Source organism: Colias philodice, chromosome 21 (assembly GCF_061535455.1).
Source record: "Colias philodice isolate Cphi_HAF_F1 chromosome 21, ilColPhil1 Martin Lab GWU primary, whole genome shotgun sequence".
NCBI lineage: Eukaryota > Metazoa > Arthropoda > Insecta > Lepidoptera > Pieridae > Colias > Colias philodice.
The window spans coordinates 4,235,226-4,262,349 of record NC_143106.1 but is presented as its reverse complement, the minus strand read 5'-3'; the positions used below and the strand labels follow the sequence as shown (position 1 = coordinate 4,262,349).

The 27,124-nt window shown below is 34.4% G+C and overlaps 1 protein-coding gene across 2 annotated transcripts in view; it reads right to left on the bottom strand.

The window, feature by feature from the left end:
- Positions 1–662: 662 nt before the first annotated feature.
- LOC149478806 (uncharacterized) overlaps positions 663–27,124 on the bottom strand; it is a 216,462-nt gene continuing 190,000 nt past the window's right edge. For both annotated transcript variants that reach the window (XM_089708929.1, XM_089708930.1), the window contains 2 exons: positions 4,031–4,813; positions 663–1,961 (listed from right to left, as the gene is read on the bottom strand). In XM_089708929.1, the coding sequence (XP_089565055.1) occupies positions 1,153–1,961; positions 4,031–4,757 (1,536 nt within the window). In that variant the 5' untranslated portion in view covers positions 4,758–4,813 and the 3' untranslated portion in view covers positions 663–1,152. The remainder of the gene's footprint in view (positions 1,962–4,030; positions 4,814–27,124) is intronic.

The following is a 27,124-nucleotide window of genomic DNA, read 5'->3' as shown; positions in this document are numbered from 1 at the left end:
TTAATAGATGCCATTTAGTTAATGTAATGAAACATAGTGCTAGTTTCTTCTCACTGTAACTTACCAGTTACCTTCGAAGTATTCAAAACCCTGGATTGTGAAAGCAAAGCAATTCGCAACATTAAATAAATTATCTAAAACTAGCGGTCCGCCCCGGCTTCACCCGTGGTACATATTTCGCAATAAAAGGTAGCCTATGTTCTTTCTCAGGGTCTAAAGATTATCTGTGCCAAATTTCATCAAAATCGGTCCAGTAGTTTATGCGTGAAAACCATACATACATACATACTTACATACATACAAACTTTTCCTCTTTATAATATTAGTATAGATACCCAGAATGCCTTTTTAATTTCAATGACTATAATGCTTGTAAAAATAGGTGTTCTGGTAGAATATTTGGTTATATCCTGACTTGATTGCTTTAACTACAACTAAATTCATTAATGTAATACAACAAAGCTTTTTTAGAATGCATGCCTAATGCTTATGTATAATCATATTTTACTTTGGTTTATAAATTGTGTAATAATTTGAGGAAGAGATTAACAATAAAACAACACATTTATTTCACATTTTTAATTAATTTCATAATAAATTTTATATTTTTACAAAGATTCTATTCACATAAAAATTACTTACAATTAGTCTGATATTAACATTTGACATTAAGATAATTAAAAAGATGTTAGACATCGTATAATAATTACAATATTTACACTAATTACAATTTACATTTTTTATTATTAAAATATTCTGGGAAAGTAAATTCGAGAGATTTTAGTGATATATTTCTTAACGAACTAAGGTTAAAACAATAAGAAGGTATAGTCACAGCCAGTAAACAAATTTAGAAATTTACAAAACAAATGAAGACGATTATGTATTAACATGTTCGAGCATTTCAGGTAAAACGTTATAAGCTACCATATTTCCAAAACCACCTTTAGGTTCTTTTTTTGTAACAATGGCAACGATTTCTTCCTCCGGTGGTGGTGGAGGAAAATCAACGTTAGTATCTACCGCTAATGATATATCATCTACACTAAGAACTACTTCTCTATTGTCAATTTCTATCCTATTGCGTTCTACATTAGAACTATCCTCCATAATGCTGTACAAGTTTTCGGACCGACCTTTATTAAACATATGTCAAGAGCTCATGTAAAACGGATCGGTTATGTTGACTTCATCGTTCACAGTATTACTTTTTTGTGACCACTCCTTCTGTTGGTGCTTTATCCTATAAATAATCTCATCATGGATAACACCAAAGCACATTGCGGTCAATGCAAGGCCCGTCAACGTATATACTGAGCAAAACCATAATACCGTTGAATTTATTGTATAATATCTAACACCATTAATCGTAGTGTAACTAGTACCAGGAATAATGTTACCAAAACCTATTGTGCTGAGGGCCATAAAGCAGAAATAAAAACCATCTATTAAACTCATATCATCTAGGTTGAATAAAACGATAGCCCCTAATGAAATATAGATAAAAATTGCCGTTAAGCATAATAAAACTGGAGCCAGTATGCTGAGCCCACGCATGGATAGTTTGGAATCTGTGTCAGGCCAACTAATAATGTCGTCTTTAGCTGTGCTTGTTGTTGGCCTTTCAGATAGTGATGAATCCTTCTGACTATCAGCTTTTAACACGTAGCATTCCTCAGTTGGAGTTTTACTCGTGTTTTGACTATTAAGACTTTCTTCCTGCTGTCTCTTCAGTTTCATGCGCCTTTCTTTTTCAGCCATTCGTCGTTCATCGTAGCAACAATAACCGCAGTTTGAGCAAAGACAACAACACAGTGCTCTGCTAAAAACGCTTCTAGCCATTTTAGAGAGTAAAGAGCCGACGCTTGAAAGATATACAAGTGTCAATGGAATTCCAATTAGCGCGTATAGAATTGTGATCCCCTTTCCGAGTATCGTTCTCGGAGCGATATTGCCGTAACCTGAAAAGAGGGTGCTTTCATTAGTTGTTATATTAATAATTTTGCTGTATACCTTTGAATGCACGCTCAATGCTCATGTGAAGTATATTTATGTAACAGTATAAAATATGATTATATCATATGCAATAAATGTTGTAACGTAAAAAAAATAATAAATTATTAGATATAATAGCACTTAGTTTTTAACAAGTAGCCTATTCCTGTCAGCCAAGTTCAAACGGTAATCGATGTAATTAGTTTTCTATTGGAAATTAAAATCTGTCCCGCAGTTTTTGAATTAAATTGTAACAACAAGACCAAACAACACTTGTACAACTTTACTTTTGATAAATTTATTATAAACTAGATTTCCGCCCGCGGCTTCGCCCGCGTTTGCAAAGGAAAACCCGCATAGTTCCCGTTCCCGTGGGATTTCCGGGATAAAAACTATCCTATGTGTTAATCCAAGTTACCCTCTATATGTGCGCTAAATTTCATTGTAATCGGTTCAGTAGTTTTTACGTGAAAGAGTAACAAACATCCATACATCCTTACAAACTTTCGCCTTTATAATATATGTATACAGGGTGTAATCGTTAAGTGTGCACAAGCGATTATTCCATAACTATTGCAGATATCAAAAAACTTTAAACTGATATCGAAAGTACTTAACCTAATGAGTAAAATGGCCATAATAAATTTTTAAAAATAAAACGAGAAATAACCAAAAATGTTACATTAAACGCTCCCATACAATTTATTTCCCATACATTTTGTATTCATAGTAGATTTTCGAAGTGACGTCCTTATTGTGCAATACAATGAGGAGGTCTATTTACAGTTTCTAAATGAACTTCCCTCCAAATTTGCGAAGTAATTAAAGCAGAAAACCAAAAAAACAAAAAAAAAGCTAAAATCTTTCATATTAAATGTATAGGTTGATCCAAAAGTAATGATAATTGGGTATTTCCTGTGCACATAAAAATATAAAATAAATGTTTTATGCTTGCTCATGTAATCACTAAGTTATCACAAAAAAATTATATCTACAGGCCACGTTTCCAAGTATTAACATTAATTTTAATGTGAACAGTGCGAGCCAGAATGTTTCCCGACGAAAAGAAGAAACAACGATTCGACATTTAGAGGGTGAATTTCTAAATTTTTAATGAGATCAGGATAATTTTTTGTCACGATTTGTGACCATGGGCGTTACCTGGGTTCACCATGTTTATGCTGAAACCAAGAAACAATCAATGGCCTGGATGCGAGCTTCCAAAGTGACGGTGAAGATTTTCAAAGTGAAAATTAGTGGGATAGATTAAAGCCGTAGTTTTTTGGGACGCTGAAGAAATGTGGAATATTTTAAGAAGGTAGCCACTACTACACAGGGCTCTTACTACACAGACCAAATTAAAAGATTGCGGGTAGGTTAGTAAGAAAAAGAGACATGGCAAACTTCGGTCTTGAATGTTGGTTCACCAAGACAACGCACCAGATCACAAAGCGTCAGTTGCGATGGCTGCCAATCAAAAATCGGCATTGAAAATGCTTGAACACCCACCCTGTTTGTAAGATCTAGCTCCTAGTTAATTCTATCTCTTACCTCGGCACAAGAAACACCGTCGATACAAGAAATTTTAAGACGAAAGCGAAGTGATGGCCGATTTTGAGGGGTTTTTGTAGATGAAGTCAAAGTTTTTTTTTTTCTAAGTTAAGGAAAAAAAATATCGAAGTATATTATCTAGTTAGAAGACTATCTAGAGAAATACATAATTATTTTAACTGTAATGACCTTGTTTAATATTTATTATCATTACTTTTGGATTAACCCATGTACATGGGATATTCATATCTCATACTAAATGTATGGGAGGGTTTAAAGTTAATTTTTTTAGATATTTCTCGTATTATTTTTAAAAATTTATTATGGTCATTTTACTCATTAGGTTAAGTACTTTCGATATCAGTTTAAAGTTTTTTGATATCTGTAATAGTTACGGAATAATCGCCTGTGCACACTTAACGATTACACCCTGTATATGTATATTAGAATATTAGATATATGAAAATAATAAAAGTTAACTTACCAATAGTTGTAAGTACGGTTAATGAGTAGAAAAAAGCTAATGCCAAATTCCAATCATGTTCTTCATAATGGTTGTTAATATCAGCCTCACCGAATTCTCCTAAAGCCATCTCCTTATAACTGACGCCGTACTGCGACGCCATTTCAGCTGTGACTCTTTGCATCAATTCGTTTTGAAATTTCAGAATTTCTTGCGCCGCTAAACGCGTCCAATTTTCTCTGTACAATATATTCAATGATACTGTTATTTCCCATATATTTTCCACTGCTCTACTCCTCGCGTCCCAGAAATTAGCTGACAGCGTTAAGTTTCCGTAATCATAATATTCCTCAGCGTCTTTTTTACTATCGTTACTGTGATCTTTGTGGGTAATCTTTTGTTTATCGGGCAATAGTCTGGGTCGAGCTGGCACTTCAACACCGCCTTCAATGGCTAGAAATATAAACGAGCCCAAGAAAGTATACGCCAAGAGAACTGTAAATATTACACTATTGGTTATAGATCCGACAATAAATTGTTTCCGTCTATACTTAGTTGTTTTGAAACAAAAGCAACAAACTACTTTCTGTCGGGAAGTTTGTACTTTCTTTCTGCTATTAGATGCCATCGAATCCGCATCTTGGCACTTGTCCAAAGGGATGCCCCCGTTCAAAGAAGGTTTTGCCAATGTATACTGCTCGAAACGGTTGATTGCCTCTTTGTCCAATACTACATGGCTCATATCCATTTTTGGTCTATCTTCTATTTTTATAATGCGACATTATTATTCTTTCGCCATGGATTCTGAAACAAAGAATTTCCTTATTAATATTGATGGTAATGTCGGGTTACAATGTGGGAGTTTTATGTGAGATTTTTCAAGAGTCCTCAAGGATAAGAGGAAGGAAAATGAGTGACAAATAAAAATATGAGCAAAAGTATGATTAATGGTTGCTGTGGGTATCCTTATGATAAATTTCGCAAATGTATCTTGCGTATTACTACCATTCGAGAAAATTGATATGATAAAGAGTTTGATTGAAGGACCATAAAGTTTCTTCGAAATTGAAATGAAACAAAATTTTACTACAAGTAGGTACGCTCAATGAATTATTCATACGAAACGTTTGTTCGCTCAATAAAGCTTTACCTTGTAGATGAAAATTATTTTATAAGTGAACAAAGACTCGAAACTAGGATTATTATTTAATTTTCGCAAATAAGCAATTTTGGTAGCTAAGTATATATTTATATCAAATATCAATATATATACAAAGATCAGTGGATTAAAATATTTTTTGGCAGTTTTTAATTGAAATTATGCATTAGTTGTAAACTGTAATGTTGAAAATCTTGTATGAATAATTTCCACAAATATTAACGCAGTAACAATCACTTACTGCAGTAAACTATTATGATAAAAATTATACATATAATAGGTATATACTCAATAAACTGTAGGTAAAAAATAAATAATCAAGATAGTTCAAAACTTTATTGTTTACAGTTTTAAAAGGCGCAAGAAAAGTGAATATTCTTTGAAAAATGTCTAAATTCAAAATCCAGTAGGTTATATTTATTTCAAGACACGTTTCGTTCGTTCGATTTCTCGTGAAGGTACACCAGTAACGCGTGATGAATAAAAAATATCTAATGTTCCTTACAAGGGAACTCATTTTCACCTTATAAACGAGGGCCGAGAAAATTGATATTTTGATGGATTGATTATTATCTTTTACCTCAAAGGAATTCCGTTTTATCAACAACCCTATATGATTGTAATAAGAATTGACGCTCTATTATTTATACGTGTTCATATCGATTACATAATTTTCCAATTCATTTATTATATCGTGTCTTATTTTTTTGAAATGTCAACGCACAATTTTAACTGTTGGATCTGACAAATTATTGGTATTATAATAAGTGGTAAATTGTAAAATGATAATATTTAAATAATTAATGTAATGTACTAACATAGTAATTAAGAAATTACTAACAAGTGGACCTATGATGTCTTATCAATAAATAAATTATTATTATTTATGTTTTTTTGTATTTTATAAGTTCTCTCATAATCGAGGACTCGAACATTTTTGCGGGCTTTTGGCCAAACAAAGATGCCTATACAAGCTTATATTTAATGGGTGGGACAAACAGACAAACTTAATTAATCTAAAGATAAAAATTTGCGAACTATACGGCACGTGTTTAAAATAACGGCCTTTTGTAAAAGAATATGTGTGTTACTATGAATGCTTAATGTTTTGAGGCTTAAGTGAAGTGATTTTGGTATGATTCCTGTAGTGGAGATAACTATTGGGACCGTTTTGACTGTACTGACTCGCCATTGAGTTTTTATTTCAATGGAGAGATCAGTATACTTAGCAATTTTGTTGGAGAATGTGGATGTTAGGTTGTGTGTATTAGGGATAGCGATATCTATTAAATATACAACTTTGTTTCGTTTATCTAGGAGGGTAATATCAGGTCTATTGCTTTGTATTGTTTTATCCGTGATAATGGTTCTGTCCCAGTAGAGTTTGTAGTTTGTGGAATCTAGAATTATTTTAGGGGTGTATTTATAGTAAGATACTTTTTCGGTGATGAGATGATATTTGATGGCCAGATATTGATGTATTATAGACGCGACTTGGTCGTGCCTATGCTTGTAGTCTGTCTGAGCAAGCGACCTGCAAGCCCCTGTAATGTGCTGGATTGTTTCGGATGCGCTGTGACATTGTCTACATTGGTCTGTAACTAAATTTGGGTCTTTCCGTATGAACTTCCTATAGTTTCTCGTATCAATTATTTGGTCTTGTATGGCAATCATAAAACCTTCTGTCTCTGGAAACAACTCGCCGCGTTTGAGCCATGTGTTCGATGCCAGCTTGTCGATGTCAGTATTCATCAAATCGCGTCGGTGTCTGCCATGTAGAGATTTCTGTAGCCATGCATCTATTTTCTCTTGTGGTTTTCTAATTTTTTCATTTTTTTGGGTACTTCTGTCTGATAGGTTTAGAGGTGTGAGTTTTTTGTCGGTGTGAGAGATAGCCTTGTGCAGTATGGAATCTAAGGTTTTATTGTGAAAGTATGAACGTAAATTAGTAATAATTTTATTATGCAGGTTTTGTATATCGATAATACCCCGTCCTCCTTCGGCTCTAGGTAGCGTCAGACGTTCTATTGCAGATCTTGGATGGTGTTTACGGTATTTAGTGCTTAAAGTATTTATAATTCGTTGAAGCTTTATTAGTTGTGTTTGAGACCAGTTAATTGTTCCAAAAGAGTAAGTTAATATAGGTATAGCAAAGGAGTTAATGGCTTTGACAATATTTTTAGCGTTAAGATGTGTGTTCAATATTTTATGTAATCTAGCTCTAAAGCATTTTTCAATTTCGATTTTAACCTGTTTATGGAGAATATTTTGATTTTGGTAGAAGCCTAGATATTTATATCCTATTTGGTTGTCTACTGGCTGGATAACTTCGTCATTATGTAAAGTGTATGAATTCGATTCTAATTTACCTCGTTTAACACTCTGTATCTTACATTTATCAATACCGAAATTCATCTGTATGTCGGAAGAGAAAACTTGCGTTATATCTGCTAATTTGTTGATTTCAGCTAAATTTGAAGCGTATAATTTTATGTCATCCATGTACATTAAATGTGTAAGTATGAATTGATTATTGTTATATTTTAAACGGAAACCTACATTAGCCTTGTTTAATAAATTAGAAAGCGGATTTAATGCTAAACAGAACCAAAGAGGGCTAAGAGCATCCCCTTGAAATATACCACGGCGAATACTTATGGGCGCTGTTTCTGTAAATTTAGTTTGTGTGTGGAGTCTTAAAACTGTCTGCCAATTATTCATAATGGTTCGTAAAAAATTTATAAGTGTAGGATCTATTTTGTAGTGTTCGAGTATATATATAAGCCAACTGTGGGGGACCGAGTCAAATGCCTTTTGGTAATCTATGTACATTGTATATATATTTCTTTTCTTGTTGTATGCCTGCTTTGAAACCACTGAATCAATAACAAGCTGTTCTTTACATCCCTGAGTCCTTTTACGACATCCTTTCTGCTCTTCTGCTATTATGCTATATTTTTCTAGGTGCTGATACATTATTTGACTTATACATGAAGTGATAATTTTGTATATATTTTGTAGGCATGTGATTGGTCTGTACTTTGCGGGATTTTTTGGGTCTGATTTGTCTTTAGGTATCATGACGGTTATTCCTTGAGTAATATATTTAGGCATTGATTCGGGTGACTTAATAAAAGTGTTTATATGAGTTAATAACAAATGGTGGACGGCAGTAAATTTTTTATACCAGTAATTGTGTAACTTATCAGATCCAGTAGCTTTCCAATTGTGTGTCTTTCCTATGACAAACCGAAACAATTCAATAGAGACATCTTCATATTTCATGTCTAATACGTCGGTAAGACTGTCTTTTTCATCTTTAATCCATTCTGCGGGGTTGTGTTGAATTGGTTTCGCCCAAATATTTGACCAGAAACCATGGACATCTTCAGGATTCGGTAGTTCATCTAACTCGTCGCGTGGCTCTGAAGAAGATTGATTAAAGTTCCTATAGAAAGATTTTTCATTCATATTGAAATGGGTATTTTGAGATTTCCTCAGTGTAGTTTGCTTATACCTACGTAGCCTACTGGACAGAGCGCTAAGTTTCTGCTTCAGAGTATCTAAGAAATGTGAAAGATCTGTATTTTCATTTTCATGCTGAGAGTGAATTTTATAGCTGCGTTTAATCGATTCAATATGTCTTTTTAATCTTGGGCTGCTGTTTCCTTTAATGTATTCGGTGAGTCTGCCAATTTTAACTCGGAATTCTTCAATTCTTTTTTCCAATCTAACCTGCCAGAGTGGAGTTTTATGCTTATGTGGTGTATGAATGGGGTTATTTCTAATTTTCGATCCATTGTGTGTAGCGGCTGTGTATGCTGCGGAGTAGATAATTTCTTGGAGGTTGGGAAAGTCTGTATCCTCTCGACAGTACTTAGGTAGTATGGTGTGATTAATGAAGTTGACTAAATGAGCTAGTTTTTTGGTTATTTTTTGCTTAGGGATTGATGGTCTTTGTGTAGGGTCAGTGTTTTTGAATATATCTAAAGTATTTATAAAAGTATTTTCAACATCTGAAGAAACAAACATTGAAGTTTCTTTATGGGCCTCCGCTTCATTTTCTGCGAGTAAATTGCGAGAAAGAATTGTTTCATCATTTGTTAAAACTCCTTCAATACTAGCAGCTGTATTAATATATTGATAGGAAACTGTTGTTTCATTAGTGATTTCATCTTGTTCGTGTTGTTGCTCAAGATGCAAAAGTGTACTAGCTACTTCATTTCTTATTTCTTGCAATCGGGTATCAGATATGAGTTTGTTATTAATTATGACTCTACGTTGATCAGATATACGTTGTTCGGATACATGCGAAATATTAGGATGTTTAGATATTACAGCTTGATGCAGAGGTTGAATGTAAGACGTTCTATTGGTTTCTAAATTAGTGATTGCATAGTAATGATACATTATACTTTCGTTTATTGCATTTGACCATCTCATTCTTTGGCCGGAGTTCTCTCTGTAAAGTGAAACGGGATTAGCTGGAGTAGTAGAATTGTTTTGACTTGATAAAAATACTTCAACCTCTCTACGGATTTCCTGTACTTTATTTTGATTAAGTAAGTTGTTGCGTATAATAGCTCGGCGTTGGTCGCCTATACGTTGTCTGCTGACTTGCATTTGTGGGAACTGTTGTATGAATGATGTGTGTAATGCTGGTAAATATGTGTTCGTATCAGATTCTAATAAAGTAAGAGTAAAATATGTGCGCAAGATAAAGATATTCATTTCATCTGTCCATTTCTTGCGGGCACGTTTTTCAACGTTGGTGGGTGCAGGTATTTCGGCACAGGTTGCCTCCTGCACAACATCCTCGGTTGTTATAGAACTTGAATAGTTAGATGAGCATGATGAGGGTGAAAGATGATTGGTATAAGAGATTGGGGATGATTGGAGGGAAGAAAATAAGGATTTTGGGGATGATGCAGATGATGAGGGATTTTCATTTGTTGTGTTGTTACGGAGAGGGCTTCTCCTGTTCAGCCCCCTGTCGCCGATGGATCGCATGCTGTCACGTCCAGCATCGGCTCCAGACGCGCCCCGACGCCCTCCGGGCAGCGACCGTAGGTTATATCTTTGTCTGCCTCCTACCTCCTCCATTTTTTACATTGTGTTCCCACGAGTAGCTAGGGACGATCGGTCCACCACGGCAGAGCCCCGCGTTCACCGTGGCAAGGGTAATTTAAACCGGATTTCCCCTGGTCTCCGGAGTTCGCAAACTAGCGACTAAGCTCCCCTTAGCCATGCATCCTTCGGCGCTTGCTGTTCCACCTTGGATTGGGCTGTATCTCGCTTGGTCTGGTTTCTCGTCTTGGGCCTATCCGGCATGAGTAGCTCTACCGGCTTAGCCCCGAGAGTCATTGAAACACACAAGCCCCATCACGTCGTCAACGTAGAGATACGGTGATGGGGTTATTATTATTATTATTATAATGTTTCTCTGTTCCATAATACTCGGGTACCACCAGAAGGACGGTACCCGGATCTTTGGAAGGCTTACGTGGGGACACGGATCCAACACGCAGAGGCCCTTTCGAGAATTTTAATGTGTTGTGGGACACCAGCCGCAGCCTGCCCATGACTGCACTATAGAGATACAGCCCTGGGCAGTCCGCGGCCGATGTAGGACTATTGCAAGATAAGGGAATAAAATAAACTGGGCTATGGAATGGGATGTTAATGGACCGGAATTAAGGACTATGGAAGACTATGGCACCTGCCTTTCTACTAAGATATAGCAAAAAATTGTTGGCAGGTGGTGACTCGCCCTCTCACTGTATGGGCCCCCGAAATAAGTCGCTGCAATAGTGCGACAAGGGGGCAACATATTGTGAGCAGCTAAGGGTGGAGAGGCGTCCCTGGACTTTAAACTACGATCACGCGCTCCCTGAGGGTCCAGCATCACGTGCCCACTCGCCACTTACGCTTCGCATCCACCCTTCGAGCTAAAAGCTCTCGCGACTCCACTCTGGCCGGCCGGTTAAGGCAAGCCAGAGGTGGGGGTCCTGTCCTCGTCAGGCTTCACTCCGACCGGCCGGTGAAGGCGAGCCGGAGATGAAGACAGGGGCCTCCCCCGGGAGCACTCGGTTCCCGCGGGGTCGCTACTCCCCGACACCCCGCCACAAGGTGTCCTGCGGGTTGACTGATTGCACGGGTGGAATATCTATTGTCACGTAAACAATAGATATTCCAACCGTGGGCGATGGGGTCGTCACATCCCTACGCCCTTATTATAATTATTTTTAACTTCCTTACTTAGGCTAATTCTTAAATTACTAAAACAATATTTTTATTTGACTGACTGACTACAAAGTCTCTTGAAAATTGAAACTTGATAACTGATTTCTGTATCTTCTATACCACTTCCTCATAAGACCCTGACCCGTACCATGATATTTTAAAGCAGTATTATTTCCAGTGTAGAAATATGACATTGAAAAAAAAACCACCTATATAGACGTCGAGCACCATCACAAATATGACTATGATAATTTAAAATTAGTCATAAAGCATCATCATCATCATCAGCCCATTTATACCCACTGCTGGGACACGGGTCTCCTATGAGAGCATAATTCATAATGCTGGCCAAGTGCGAGTTGGCGGATGACACTGTATGTCGTCGAACTTTTGATTCTTCGACATATCGGTTTCCTCACGATGTTTTCCTTCACCGTTCGAGCAGTGGTGATGTTACAACATGCGCAGATAAGTTGAAAAAAATCAATTTATTACCTGCGCGCTCGCCTGGTTCGTACCCGGAACTTATCGATTCAAAGTCCGAGGTCTCACCTCTGAGCCACCACTGCTCTAGTCATAAATGCAATGTCTATTTCATCAGATAATCCTCTCAACTGTTCAGTGTTCAGTTCCATCAAGTACCTTAATCATAGCAACATAAATCAGGTTAATAACTTCCAAATCTACGAGCAAGTTTTCATCAGAAAGCTTGAACAGGAGTCAAATGCAATCCCAACTAAGCTGCGTAGAGTTGGCCACTAATGAGTCGCATATTGGCTTTGTGACCAGAATTGGCTGGTATCTAGTGTGTTCGGATCGTAATTACAATAGTTCAGAACGTAGTGTCAGGTAAACATGTCTAGATTAGTTGAATTAAAGTTAGTTTGGACTGATCTACGTTGGTAATTGGAATCTCTGGATTTCATTATGATGTTCGTTGTAACAATGGCACATAGTTATTATTTCGTTGTATTTGTTTTGTAAGGCATATCCATAAATGTATTTAGGTAACGGACATTATTAAAAAATAACCAGATGAAGAACAATACTACATGTTTTTTAACCATTTCCAACACCACTAAGATAAAATTTGCAATTCCGTTTCCTCATTCTTCTCGATTTGTTTACATGATAAAGTTCGATTAAACTTTTGCCATAATATTACAATAATTTTCGGACTAGATAAAACCGTGGACACAATGCAACTAGATGACGTATTGGGTTTGTTAACGTGAAAATAGTTTCTCGGTGAATAATCATAATAACAATTGTTCGATTTTCAACATAGTTAGCTCTATTATTATTGTAACTATTATATTTTGGTATATGAATTGTCAAAACTGTCGTAATATATTTCCGTGTGTGTTTAGAATTCTGAAATGAGGATTTAGAAATGATTAAGTAGGTACGAGATAAGTTAACATAAAAGTTCACTACAATATACTTATTATTACTTATATCTTTCCATACATTTTTTACAGCAATACAATATTTAATCCCGTTACACAGGATATTGTCATGTGTATATATTTCTTCCCATGTTCTTACTACATTATCCAGATGATCCTACCAAATCCTTTTGAAATAGGCAATCTTCAATATTCAATCGCAACTTATTGTTTCGGATCATATTACATACATGCCACGTGTTTACATTTCCTTTGAAAAGTTATGTGAATAATTTGTACCCACATTAGCCTGAAACCCCGCTCAAAGTTTTCATCAAATCATACAAAAATATGTTCGTGTAAATGTAGGTTAAGCTTTAGCATTCAGGGTAGCCCGTGCAATACGGCACCGTTTATCATAAATAACCGGCGTATGTTTAATTATATAAATTATACGGACCATTTCATCTCCCCACCTGTTTCATATTTCATTAGCTCGCTCATTTCTCAGAGATAGCGCATTCTGTTCGAACGTGTTTGGATAATGGCGCTATTAACTCCCTAATTAAACAACAGCGCATCGTTTAGATAAATTTGCAATTTATTGTACACTAGATGTAGACGAGATCTCGCTCGAGAGACACATCTTACAGTAGAATTAATATTTTTAGTTTTATATAATAACTAAAGCGTCATTGCGTCTTTCTACTTAATTAAGGCAAGACGAACTTAATTGGGAATTAGATCTCTGATCATAATTAAAGTTTAAGATAGATACAACCTCATATACATACTTATAACTTAGTTTATAATCCGCAATTCCAACGAACTTCATAGATAATTAATCTCCAATTTCCAAAATGATTCAAACATAATTAAACTATAACACACTTGGCACGTCTATTAAGTTTCGTAATTCAATACATACACACTTGTATATACTTGATATGCTTGTATATACTTTTACTTGTACCATGAGCATATACCATTCGTGGTGACCAATCCTTTTTCTTTCAGAATAATCTATCCGCATTGTAAGATTTGATAACATGTAGACAGAGTACTTTCGTTTTATCAAGAATGTAGAGAAAATCCAAATAACGAAACAACAAAACTATTAGACGTAAACCTAAACCGTTTACATCTGTTCTTTTATAGCCAGGTCAATGAAAACACTGAAAATGGCCTTGTATTTAGACGTAATTAAACCATACTCGGACACTCAACAGCGTCTATATTGAGTCCAATACGAAACCGCATATTCAACACCACTAGTAAGAGCAATAAAAACGATATAAACCTTTACATCTCACAATTGTTGCAATTGTACGATAACCCATAAAATACACGAGGTCATAAACGTTAAGATTTATGGATTCCGTACGGGGTTAGTGATCACTATATTTATGATGTAGTAAGATGTGAGTCATTGCGGTGGAACTGGGAACTATCTATAAAACTTCGCTGGAAACTTGGTGTATAAGACAATGAAACGTGCTGGTTACGAACCAATGTAGCGTTTAGTGTTGAGTCTGGTAAAAGATGTTTGCGCGGATGTTGGTGTAGAAATCGGAGAAATCGGTTAGATATACCATTTTTAACATCTCAACGATATAAAATGTATGTTATTTAAATGTATCTACTATTGCCTGTTTAAATTGTTAAAAAAATATACCTGAAAGATACAAGAAAGAAAGAGATTGACGATACCTTTGTAGAATATAAGGATTTAATAAATTACTACTGTGATTTAATATTCAATACTCCTGTCATTTTTAATTGTGGAATCGTGTCTTCAATTTCTCTTTATTGTAAAAGAAAACAAGCAGATGTACTCCAATGCACATACAAACTCTTAATAAGTATTCAACAGGTGTAAAACTTGAGCACAATATCATTTTCGCTGGTCGATTCTCCTACAAGCAAAACTTTTATCAGTAAAAAAATAAGGCAAACTATAAGTGCCGTGTCAAGACCAAGCTCTTTTTGTTAATGTCCACAGAGGATTACTCACAACTTCTGGATAGTAACATCAATCTTCTAAACAGTAAACTAAGAGATCGATTATTACTAATGTAGCAATATTAATAAGAAAATAGATAATATTCATGTGTATAAAGTAGGTTTAGGGATAAACTTGAGATTTCCTTATGCTATTGAGATATTGTTTATAAACTGAACTGTTATTTGTAAGTACTGATAGAATATATTTTCTCAATATGAAGCTATAATTCGTATCCTCAAAGATAAACTGTAGTTCAAAGAAGTCAATACAATATCCGTGAAGAATTGTATTTAAATACTGACCAAATTTCACCAACATTAATTCAGCATTGCATTAAAGTTCGTACTAGTTTATGTAAATGAATTGAATACAAAATAGATTTCTTACAATAGCTTCCTTACCAATGTTGCAGATTGTGGTTTTACGATTGTCGCAAAGGTTTTAAGAACACGTTTACAGCGGTGTTATTCGACAAACTTGCAAACTTTTATTGGTGGATCGGGGCTTAGTCCGCTTGATGGCGATTACCTCACATTGTTAAGGGACTGTCGTTAAAATACATTTTGCCCTTCCTTTGCAGATTACACCTACCTTTTCTGGTATTTAACTCGGGTGGATTTTGAAATCGGCCAAGTTTAGACTATTTAACAGTTGAGTATGCTTTGTTATGTTTGTAATATACAAGTGTAATGGACATAACATTGTTTTCTGTCATAATCAGACTTAAAGAAGCCTTTGAATTTTAATTTTCATTATGGAAAGATTTATTTGGTAGTTTAGCAGTTATATAGGGTTACTGAAGTAGGTATGATAATTATACTGCAAAATATGTTATTTATCTGTATATCATTGTCGATCGTGATCGTGATATAAATGAAATTAAAGTGGGAAAGATAGTAACTGTTTTCACAAAATAAGAAATCAGTAGTTTAAAAGAAAGCTATAACTTTATAACTAACATTATAAACCAAACGAACACATTCACTAACGTAACTAAAACTCAAACACTAATAATATAGGCAATAATTATAACAATATAATTATCGTTAGTTAAATATACCTCTTACCTTGTGATATTCAAAAAACATTTTCCCCAGCAAAATAATCGCAAATTGTGTCATTTTTCAGAGACTACAGCGATACACAAACAAGAGAAGAGGCTTGTTAAAGTGTCAGAACACTCGGGCGTGTTTGCGATCCACACTTTAGTTGCTATGATATCAATTAGGAAATCTAGGACAGGCGCTATATACATATATATATTTTCGCAAAAATTAATGAAAGTTTTGTTTAAAAGGGTCATTTGTGTTTATTAAATTGACGTCTTAGTTATATCTTTATTATTGTTTTATTGATTTATTTAGAGTAATCTATAAATTTAATCATGTATTTCCTAATTACATTCAGTTTTGTCATAGGTAGAGGATTTGTGTGTAGAAATTAATATTATTATGAATTAATTACAAGTTTAAATTTATACATATTCATAATCAATTACATTAATGATTCTTCAAGACAAAAATCTAATCTATCAGTGATGGCTGAGATCGTACAATGATAAAATAGTATTTTAATCCAATTTCAACGTTAATTAGAATATGATATGACATGATAATATGATATCTGTGGTATTTGGTACGTACCACTTAAGTGCAAAATGGTGATTTTTGAGTATGAGCGTTTGAAAGTTTTCACGGTTGCTACCCTGTTGCTACAGATCGGAATAAACTCTTGAGTAAAACAAATTTATGATATTTAAATGTCTATTATGTTCAAGTTTTGAACACTTACAAAAAAAATAAAAAAAATGTTCTAGTTCAAGAGTAATTGTTACTTAACATGTTTGTACCAAAAGAAAAAAATGTGAAAATGATGTGAAAATGTCTAAAACGTGTGTACTTAAGTGGATTAGAGCATATTTATTTGTACTCTTAATTAGTATTTATTCCTATTTTTACCCTAAAGGAAAGGATTTTTCATTTTTTTTTCGACGGAGACATAAACAGACATTAAAAAACAAATATTATGGGGAAACGTCTTCCATACAAATAGATTTAACCATATATAAAAACAAAAACGAATAGGAGTGTGATTTGCCACAAATAAGTACTCATAAAAAAGCCAGGAAATATTGTGATTTCCGTGCAATATGCAATTCTCTCATACTCTCTCTACAAAGTAAAATCCTAAAAGTAGTGTGTATGTGCGTGTGTGGTTCAGAAGTCACGGTAGTTCGCTTGCCTGCCGTGCTAGATGCTGCGGGATCGATCCCATCAACCGAAATCTACGAATGTGTCTTTTTCGGATGCATAAGTAGATTCTCTAATAACCAGAGATACATCTTTTATAACAAGAAAAAAATCATCATTTCTAATAACAGGAAAACATCGAGATGGCAACCGGGATTTTCGTCTGAAATCACCAACCAGCAGTGAGCAAGCGTGGTGATTACTGCTCATGCCTTCTCCTTGTGAGAAGATGCCCTTACCCTGCAAATAGTTACGAGCTGGATCAAGTCAAATAAAATTTGTTTGTAAAACGTACCACTACAACATTCATTCATAGTCCTCATCACTGTCACTGAAAGTCACAAGATTGTTTCTAGTCGGACCATGAGACAATGATTTGAAATAATCATCATAAATTGGATCGCTTATTGGCAGGAGATCTAAGAGATCTTTGAATTTCAGAGCATCGATATTGATAGGCTCATTAGAGGCCAATGGCAAAGCCACTTCGGAGACTTCTCTCTTTTCTCAGTTCTCTTAAACCAGAAATACAGCAACTCTTCATTTTCACTCAAAGAGTATTTAAAATCTACGTCATTAGACTTTTCATACATCAACCAGAAAATACAGTTCTAACCAAATGTAGTTTTGTCTGTTGCAGTATTTCTTTTGATAAAATGAGTAGGCAGTCAATAGTTTAGAAAATGGAAGATCAGATTCATTCGTTAATTTTACATCATGGCGATTGCTGGTCATTTTCATTTATCTCGGGGAACGGAGATGGTGCTGTTTCTTTTTTGAAAATGAATCTTTCAATATCTGCTTAACAGGCAAGATATTATACCGATTTTGACCTGGACAACACTGAATATAAAATAAGCTACTCTATTTCTTCTGCCAAACCGTTAATAAAATGCCATAAGCATGATGCGATTTCATCCGCACCTCTTTGAGCTATTCCTTCATACATAACATAATGGAATGTTCGTTTAGTAATAACTTTGCGGATTTTTAAATTAAAAGTCCAAAGTTTCTTCTATAAAACGTTATATTTAAGTAAGGGAGAAGACCTGTTAAGTTCACAAATAATTTTATTTGATTTGGTACAAATAAGTTAAGTGATGATAATAATTATTCAAGTTTGGTCTAATTATGTTAAGTGCTCTTACGTTGTAAATGGCCGTTCGTTGAATTGAGTATTCGTTTTACAAGTCTATGTTAAGTTATATTAATATATTTGTATCAAATAAAAATATTTTTTTTTGTACTTAAGGGGTTTTGATACAACCTATTTAAGGTATTTCTACTATCAGTAGGCTTATGTGACATAGACCAAACGAAAGAGGACGTTTTTATCAGTATAGATGGCCAGAAAACAAAAAATGGCCATTTTTGCACTTACGAGGTATATACCAAACACCACAGATATTTATACACAAACATGTCTTAATTAATGTATATCGTATCATTATACGTAAGTGCTCTAATGTGACCTATAAAATTCACAAGGCAAGGTTCCATCAATTTCAATTAACATGTTAATTTAGTAAACTTAGTTTAAACATCAATAATAGGCTTATACGATTACAGATTTATTTCGTGAACTCGAAGCGCTACAAACTATTCTAATCAAAAACCCGTCAAGGAAGTTATAAAACGGTTTACTCGGAACAAGTTTTATTACTCATAAGATGTAATACATCGTCGGTAAATTCATTTTTCAGCGGTTATCGTGAACCGTTTAGACGTTATAAAACTGGATAAAGTACGTTGAAAGAGGAAATTTATGGGGGTTCGTTGCTAAGCTACAAATTCTGCTAAACAAACAACGCGAGAAGGAATAGAAAGATTAGTGCGGTTCAAATTGAAATAAATTTTATAGTAGCGAAGTTTTCTGTAATGGATTTGTGTTAAGGTATATGGGTGTTTATGACGGTTGCTTCTTTATGAATTTACAGCATAGGTACTGGTTGGTATTTAAAAACAACTTACAATACAATTATTAAACGTGAAATATAAATTATGAGTAATTTGAAAACTATCAACGTAAAGAGAGTAAAAACAAGTGGTATTAAGGCCAGGAAAATCGGAAGAAATGTATCAATTACGATATAATTATTACTCTGAAATACCTACTATAACAGTAAATTTCCCATAGAAAAGCAGCATTTGAATGAATGCTGAAAATGAAAAAACTGCAGTCGAAAACTGCTAAAGATGACAGTAAATGCACACGGACCAAGTTAACTTAATTTTTAAATCTCTTATCTCACTACCATAAACTGAATAATACTTTCAGTTAGTGATGTGGTAATTGCTTTTTAAATTTTATTACCCGGCTAGTTTACGAAGGCTGAAAATTACGGGCAAAGTTCTCCGGTTTTAGAACTATGCAAGTTTCCTTTGGTCGAATTTACGAGAAATAGAGAGTATTAACCGGAGCGATTTAGCTCTTTGCCAAAGCACTGTGGTGGTTTTTAAGTATTTAATTAGGTATTTGCTAGGTATTTTAAGTAGTTTATGGTAAATATAAATTAAAGTAAGCAAGAATGTGGAAAGTCAAATTATGTGTTTAGAAATGCTCTAGATGTAAGTTAATAGCATGCGCTACGAGGTAAATTAATATCCTAATTTTAATGTGATTTGCATAGATTATTTCTTATGTATTCATTTACGATTAATTAGGACTTAGGAGTAGTAATTTTATTATACATTGAAAACGTTAAGATTTTTTGACTCGAATACATCATTCAAAAACAGATTTCAAAATAAATAATGTATTGACGATAGTGCAAAAAAAATTAAGTTAAACATCCACTTATTTCACCATAGTGATAATTTTATGTTTTTTTCTCTGTTGGAAGTTCTAATAACGTCTACTTGTCTTTCAGCATGTTTGACATGGAGCCTTAAATTCTTAATATCTAGAATAGCAGGTGTTGCAGAGAAGAAAGCTTCACTCTATACCACCTGAGATCTTGCTTCAGAGCTTAATTTCTACATTTTGAATTAAATTTTTTATTATTATAAGTACCATTAAAACATTAAACTTTTAATATTATAATGCTAGAAAATTATGAATTCAAAATGTAATTTATCAATAGGACAGTAATTCCAATTCAAACTTTCGCCTAGCCTAAGAGTTTTCAATATAAATACAATCATGATAGCCAAAGATATGTGAATTACACTAAATTAATAAACACATAATCATATCGCAAAACGACCATATCATAACATACATTGTCATAATCATTAACAAAACAAAGCAGGCATATAAATAAAGCCACTAACGATATTACAACCAATAACCAGACTATTTCACAACTATTTGGTTCCAGCTCATAACAGTATTAAAATTATTAAATGCAATAGAGAAGCTTCAGTATAGAATTGTGGTTTTCATATTAAACTAGAACCGTGGTTATATGAATTTGCAACAGTGGGATCTGTTGCAATGTTCCAAGGAGATTAAAGAGCTTGGCGATTATGTATATGAAAGTAGGACTAGATATTATTATATTTGCGTGTGCATAATGCAAAACTTTGTCCGTAGTGGCAGTGAATTGAAATATAGTACAGTAGTAAAATGTCATATTAAAGAAACCAAATTAAATACAAGATTTTTATGTTAATAATAAATTACTTAAGCTATTGCTTAAGCTTTTGGATAAGCCATTTTGAATAAAATTCCTCGTAATTTATTAATTTATATAAATCGAATTTCAAGGAAAATTTTCAGTAAGTGAGTTATTTCTGTGTCGAAACATTTTCAATTACCTAGATATAAATACAAAAAGAATGTACAAAAATATAATAAATAAAACGAAGCATAATAATGGATACCAGGAATCCATAAAATGTTATTTGTTTTCGTTTTCACGTTTTCAACATAGCGCAGAAACCGAACTTTTCGAAGAAAACATTTTTACAAAACTTTGAAATGTGATATACTGCTGAGTTCGAAGTATTTCTCTTTGCGAATTACAGAACAAAAATTATTAATGTATATTACAATGAATTACTTGAATGGTTTAAACCTTGAATGAAATCTTAAACGGTTTAGTTTATTTATAATATAATATGTTAATAATGTTTAGGTTAGTTATTAAGTGAAAATGCTGATTCATAAAAAACTTTGACAAATGACGATTTACTTTATTACCTTGGGTTTGCTCTATAATGTAATGTTATTTTCGATTACTTATTTCATTTCCATATTTTTACAATGAGCATCTATTACTACGATTATTTGATTATTTGTTCATTGAAATAAAATATTGGCCTTCACTGCATGAAAGACTTCGTTAGTCTACTTAATATCTTATTCAAATTCAAATCATGCGGTTTGAAGGTTTCTAATGAAAATAATATAAATATCAGAAAGAAATAAAATAGAAAGAAATGTTAAAGTTGATGATTAATCATTTAAAAGTGATTTATATAATTGTTTATGTATATTCTTAACTCAACTCAACTTAATATGCAAATAACAATTATTAATTCCTATTTGTAATAAGCTATTTGAGATATATTTCACTTTACTCATTGAAAGTAGGCAATTCATAAACACCTCTTCTCATTAAGTTTTGCGAAACAAGTCAAGGCAAATAAATATGAGCCTTTAAAATTGCTACAAGCACGCACATCAATTTATCTTGGATGCGGCAAGTCAACAAACTGTTCCTTGGTCTGTCATCTCATTTGTAAAAGAAAATCTATCACAAAAGAATCGTGCAGACGAGCAAATGCCGGCGTCCTGAAATGGTACAATTGTGTTATAGTTACGGGAGTTATTTCTCCTTTTGTACGTACACAATGAGGGTATTGTGGACCAAGACAGATACTAATTTCAAATGTTGTGAGATGAACAAAACTTATGATATAAATGCTGCGCCGTAATACGATACTTTGGGAGTGCGTGCGTCATAAATGGATTGTATTTTTGTTGTGATGTATGTTTGTTTACGTTTGTATGGATGGGAGTTGAACTTAATGGGCTTGGGTCATATTTCTTAAAAGTTATTAGATACAGTGACTAAAAGTTATTGATTTTGTTACTACTTGCATTAGAAATGCCAAAGTGTGTTTTGTTTATTTATTTCGTGATGTTTTTATGATTTCAAAGAAGGTAGTTGGCAGGCTAGACAACTACATAGGCTTTTAGCCGTGGTGGGACGTCTCATTCCCATGGGAATTTCCTTATATCACGCGGGTGACGCCACATGCGAAAAGCTAGTTTGTTGAAAAAACTTTTGGCTCTCTTTTAAATTTATACGTACTGTTACAATTAGATCAATTCAATGTCCTAACGGATAAAGCACTGCCTATTTGTGTTCAACGATTTATCTTTATAATTTCTAACATTAAAAGAAGAACATTGAAAGTTAAAAAATCTGTTCGAATATAATATCCTAACTACTATTATAAAGGCGAAAGTTTGTATGGATGTTTGTTACTCTTTCACGTAAAAACTACTGAACCGATTACAATGAAATTTAGCACACATATAGAGGGTAACTTGGATTAACACATAGGATAGGTTTTATCCCGGAAATCCCACGGGATCGGGAACTATGCGGGTTTTCCTTTGAAAACGCGGGCGAAGCCGCGGGTGGAAATCTTTAGCAGATCAAAAAAAATGTGAGTTCTTATCGCGTGCAGTTGAGTTCTACAGTTCCTGATACTTTTTAGAAATAGTTCTGGCGTTTTAACCTTAAAAAACGACATTTGAAAAAATGATCTGCCAACTTCCCGTAGTAGATAATTTTTAGCAGATCAAAAAAATGTGAGTTCTTATCGCGTGCAGTTGAGTTCTACAGTTCCTGACACTTTTTAGAAATAGTTCTGGCGTTTTTACCTTAAAAAACGACATTTGAAAAAATAATCTGCCAACTTCCCGTATCAGATCATTTTTAGCAGATCAAAAAAAAATGTGAGTTCTTATCGCGTGCAGTTGAGTTCTACAGTTCCTGATACTTTTAAGAAATACTCGCGTAAAATGAAACACTAGAAAATTTATTTATGTCATACTAGATTTCCGCCCGCGGCTTCGCCCGCGTTTGCAAAGGAAAACCCGCATAGTTCCCGTTCCCGTGGGATTTCCGGGATAAAAACTATCCTATGTGTTAATCCAAGTTACCCTCTATATGTGTGCTAAATTTCATTGTACTCGGTTCAGTAGTTTTTACGTGAAAGAGTAACAAACATCCATACATCCATACATCCATACATCCATACATCCATACAAACTTTCGCCTTTATAATAGTATTAAGAATTAAGATTAAGATTTCATCATGCCGTAGCACCATGCCGTAGCATCATGCCGTAGCATCATGCCGTAGCTTCATGCCGTAGCATCATGCCGTAGCATCATGCCGTAGCATCATGCCGTAGCATCACGCCGTAGCATCATGCCGTAGCATCACGCCGTAGCATTACGCCGTAGCATCACGCCGTAGCATCATGCCGTAGCATCACGCCGTAGCATCATGCCGTAGCATCATGCCGTAGCATCACGCCGTAGCATCATGCCGTAGCATCACGCCGTAGCATCATGCCGTAGCATCATGCCGTAGCATCATACCGTAGCATCACACCGTAGCATCACACCGTAGCATCACGCCGTAGCATCACAGCGTAGCATCACGCCGTAACATATGCCGTAGCATTACGCCGTAGCATCACGCCGTAGCATCACAGCGTAGCATCACGCCGTAGCATCACGCCGTAGCATCACGTCGTAGCATCACGTCGTAGCATCACGTCGTAGCATTACGCCGTAGCATCACGCCGTAGCATCACAGCGTAGCATCACGCCGTAGCATCACGTCGTAGCATCACGTCGTAGCATCACGTCGTAGCATTACGTCTTAGCATCACGTTAAGCCGGGTCCAGGTCGGGTTTTTGCAAATGTCGTTTGTTAAGGTAAAAACGCCAGAACTATTTCTAAAAAGTATCAGGAACTGTAGAACTCAACTGCACGCGATAAGAACTCACATTTTTTTTTGATCTGCTAAAAATGATCTGCTACGGGAAGTTGGCAGATCATTTTTTCAAATGTCGTTTTTTAAGGTAAAAACGCCAGAACTATTTCTAAAAAGTATCAGGAACTGTAGAACTCAACTGCACGCGATAAGAACTCACATTTTTTTTTTTTTGATCTGCTAAAAATGATCTGCTAAGTTCACTAACATGCGTTTAGTGTTGCAAAGAGCCATACAAATTACACAAAAACAAGAAATGTCTAGACCTTCGTTCCGAAATTGTGTCATGACAATAATTAATATTTTCATTGTTAGCTCTCTGTTTAGGACGTTCTCCAATTGTTATTCGTTGTTCTTTATTATAAAAACAGAGATGACCCAAATTTCATATCCCCATTAATTCAATTCTCTGCGCATATTTTTAATCAAGAAATTAATAAAAACACCCTTGATTAAGCCTGACTGTGACTGGATTTTAAATTACGTTTGTAACAGTTTACTTTATCCGTTTGTAGCGTTATTTTTACATGGTAATTTTATAATACTTTTGTCAAAATAGTAGAAAGGCTTATTATTATACTTTCATAGTACACAAATAATTTTACATTTTTGATCGCCTTTCTATGCGTTGTCGTGTCCTTCATTTAAATATCTTATAATGAAAGATGGTGTATAACACAATTCATAATTATCTTTATACACGACAGTGCAACATATCAATAAAATCCTTACGGACATAGCAGACAAAAATAAATACAGCTAACTGAAACCTTCGAAGACACAACACGGCTTGTCCCAACGGCACTAGAAGTTTTCCCTTGCTGGCTGTCAGAAATTGTGCAGTTTCAACGTTCGAAACGTACCTACCAAGTAATTTCAGTAGGTACCAAATGTAAAAGTGGAACGTGTGTAGCTGTTTCCTCACCAACGATAAAATATCTATACTAATAGTATAAAGCTGAAGAGTTTGTTTGTTTGAACGCGCTAATCTCAGGAACTACTGGTCTGATTTGAAAAAATATTTTGGTGTTAGATAGCCCATTCATCGAGGAAGGCTATGCTATATATCATCTCGCTAAGACCAACAGGAGCGGAGCACTGCGGGTAAAACCGCGGAGCACAGCTAGTGCAACATAAAATTATATGTATAAATTCAAGATAATTTCATCACACTTAAACCTGTGAGATTTGAAGAAATATCATACGTTCTCAGTTCCCTGTAACCGTAAACCCGTCACGTGCGCGCAAAGTGCTGACAACTGTGGCTGACAACATCGCATTGGAATCAAATCACGAACTTTTAGCACTTGGAATGTGAGCATTTTCAATTATGAGATATTTTAATAATTCATCTTTTATAACCCACCGCAAGTCGTGATACATGGTAGTATATGTATACTTTAAGCAATTAATTATATTTAGGTATATCTGTTTAAATATTGTTATATTATCTAGAGACCTATTTCTTTTGCCTATGGTTCCATCTATCTTACACTGAATTGTCTACTTTATTTCACATTCATTTTGTGATTATTTCACTAGTATAGTGGTCGATTCCAAAATCAGTTACCTAACCTTATCAGTTATCAAATCCAAAATACATAAGGTATTCTTAAACCGTTTTCGGTTTAATGCACATAATATTCTATACCTACATACTAGTGGGTGTATGCCATAATTCAATAAACGTTAGCTATATTTTGGTTTAAACTCTGGCAACAATATTGACAATTGCTATAATCCCGAGTGCAAGAAGTGTCAGTCGCTCTGATCTCCAGTCATATCGAGTTTCTGTCCCACCGGACTATAGAGTATAGACCACAGAGTATAGACTATATAGCATGGATAGACTATAAAGTGTAACCTATAGAGTATAGAGTAAAGACTATAGAGTGAAGAAGAGTTGAACTGTTTGAGTGCACCGTTGAGAGTCGGAGTGTGACTAGAACATTCCATTTTATAATCTTCAACCTTCTGGAGTTGGAAATGTTAAAGCAGTATTTCTTGTATTACCTCAATATTTGTTATCGTTCTAGATGTGTATCGAGAACTTAAATTTCTACGATACTTTTATTGACCATAGAAACATTTTTACGACAAAATAGTACATACACAAATCGACATCATGATCAAGTAAAACTAGCAAACAACAAATAAGTAGTATGAAAAATTAGAAGCACCTTGTATGAGAATCAACGATATCGCAATTAATTCACAATGAATACGTTTATTCACATACATATATATACCTCTACATATTGTAACGACTACTAAGAAATAATACGTTGATTTTACAAGCCAATACAATGAAACAAATACAGGAAATCTTACTCAAGTGTTATTGTACGATACAGTAAATTATTTCAACGGAATCTGCATCAATGAAATGTTTACCTAAGTGGAGTAATAAGACAAGTCTCGAATGTAGTTTCATACTAAACAGAATATTATTAATGTGTAGCATTTTCAGACAAAAAGCCATTAACATAAGCATTCATGCTAGAGCAAGACGTGCATGCACGTACACGTATACAAGATAGAGATACAATAAACATATTATGATATTATGTAGGTTTTTAACTGAATGCATGTGGTTGAATTTGCTGCAAATTATTACCTAGTTGATTAATTATTAATTTATATAAAATACATTATCGTAAAGATACGTTATTATATGGATGTCATGTACGCTGCTTGAAATGAATGTAAAGACGATAGGAAAAGCTGGTCGTTTTCACTGATTGCTATCATTTTCAGATTTATATTTTATCGTCTATGATTAAAATTTTAATACACTATGAAAATGATCATAACATGCAAAGGGGCATTCATCAAGAAAATGATCCTTTTACTACATTGAATCTGAATGGTTATTATTCACAACATTACATTTTTATGTGTCGTCACAAAAAGAGGGAGAAGCAACGAATTTATTATTGTCATAACAACCGGGTTTTTATAGAAGATAAACTGTTTAAACGACGAAAATGTCCGTAATGCTTCGTTTTACGAGTGGCCTGGGCAAAGGCTATGTAGGTTTGGTCGTTTCCTATGCCATGACTTCATTCATATGTCCGGATATGAGCGGATATTCGATTATGCTA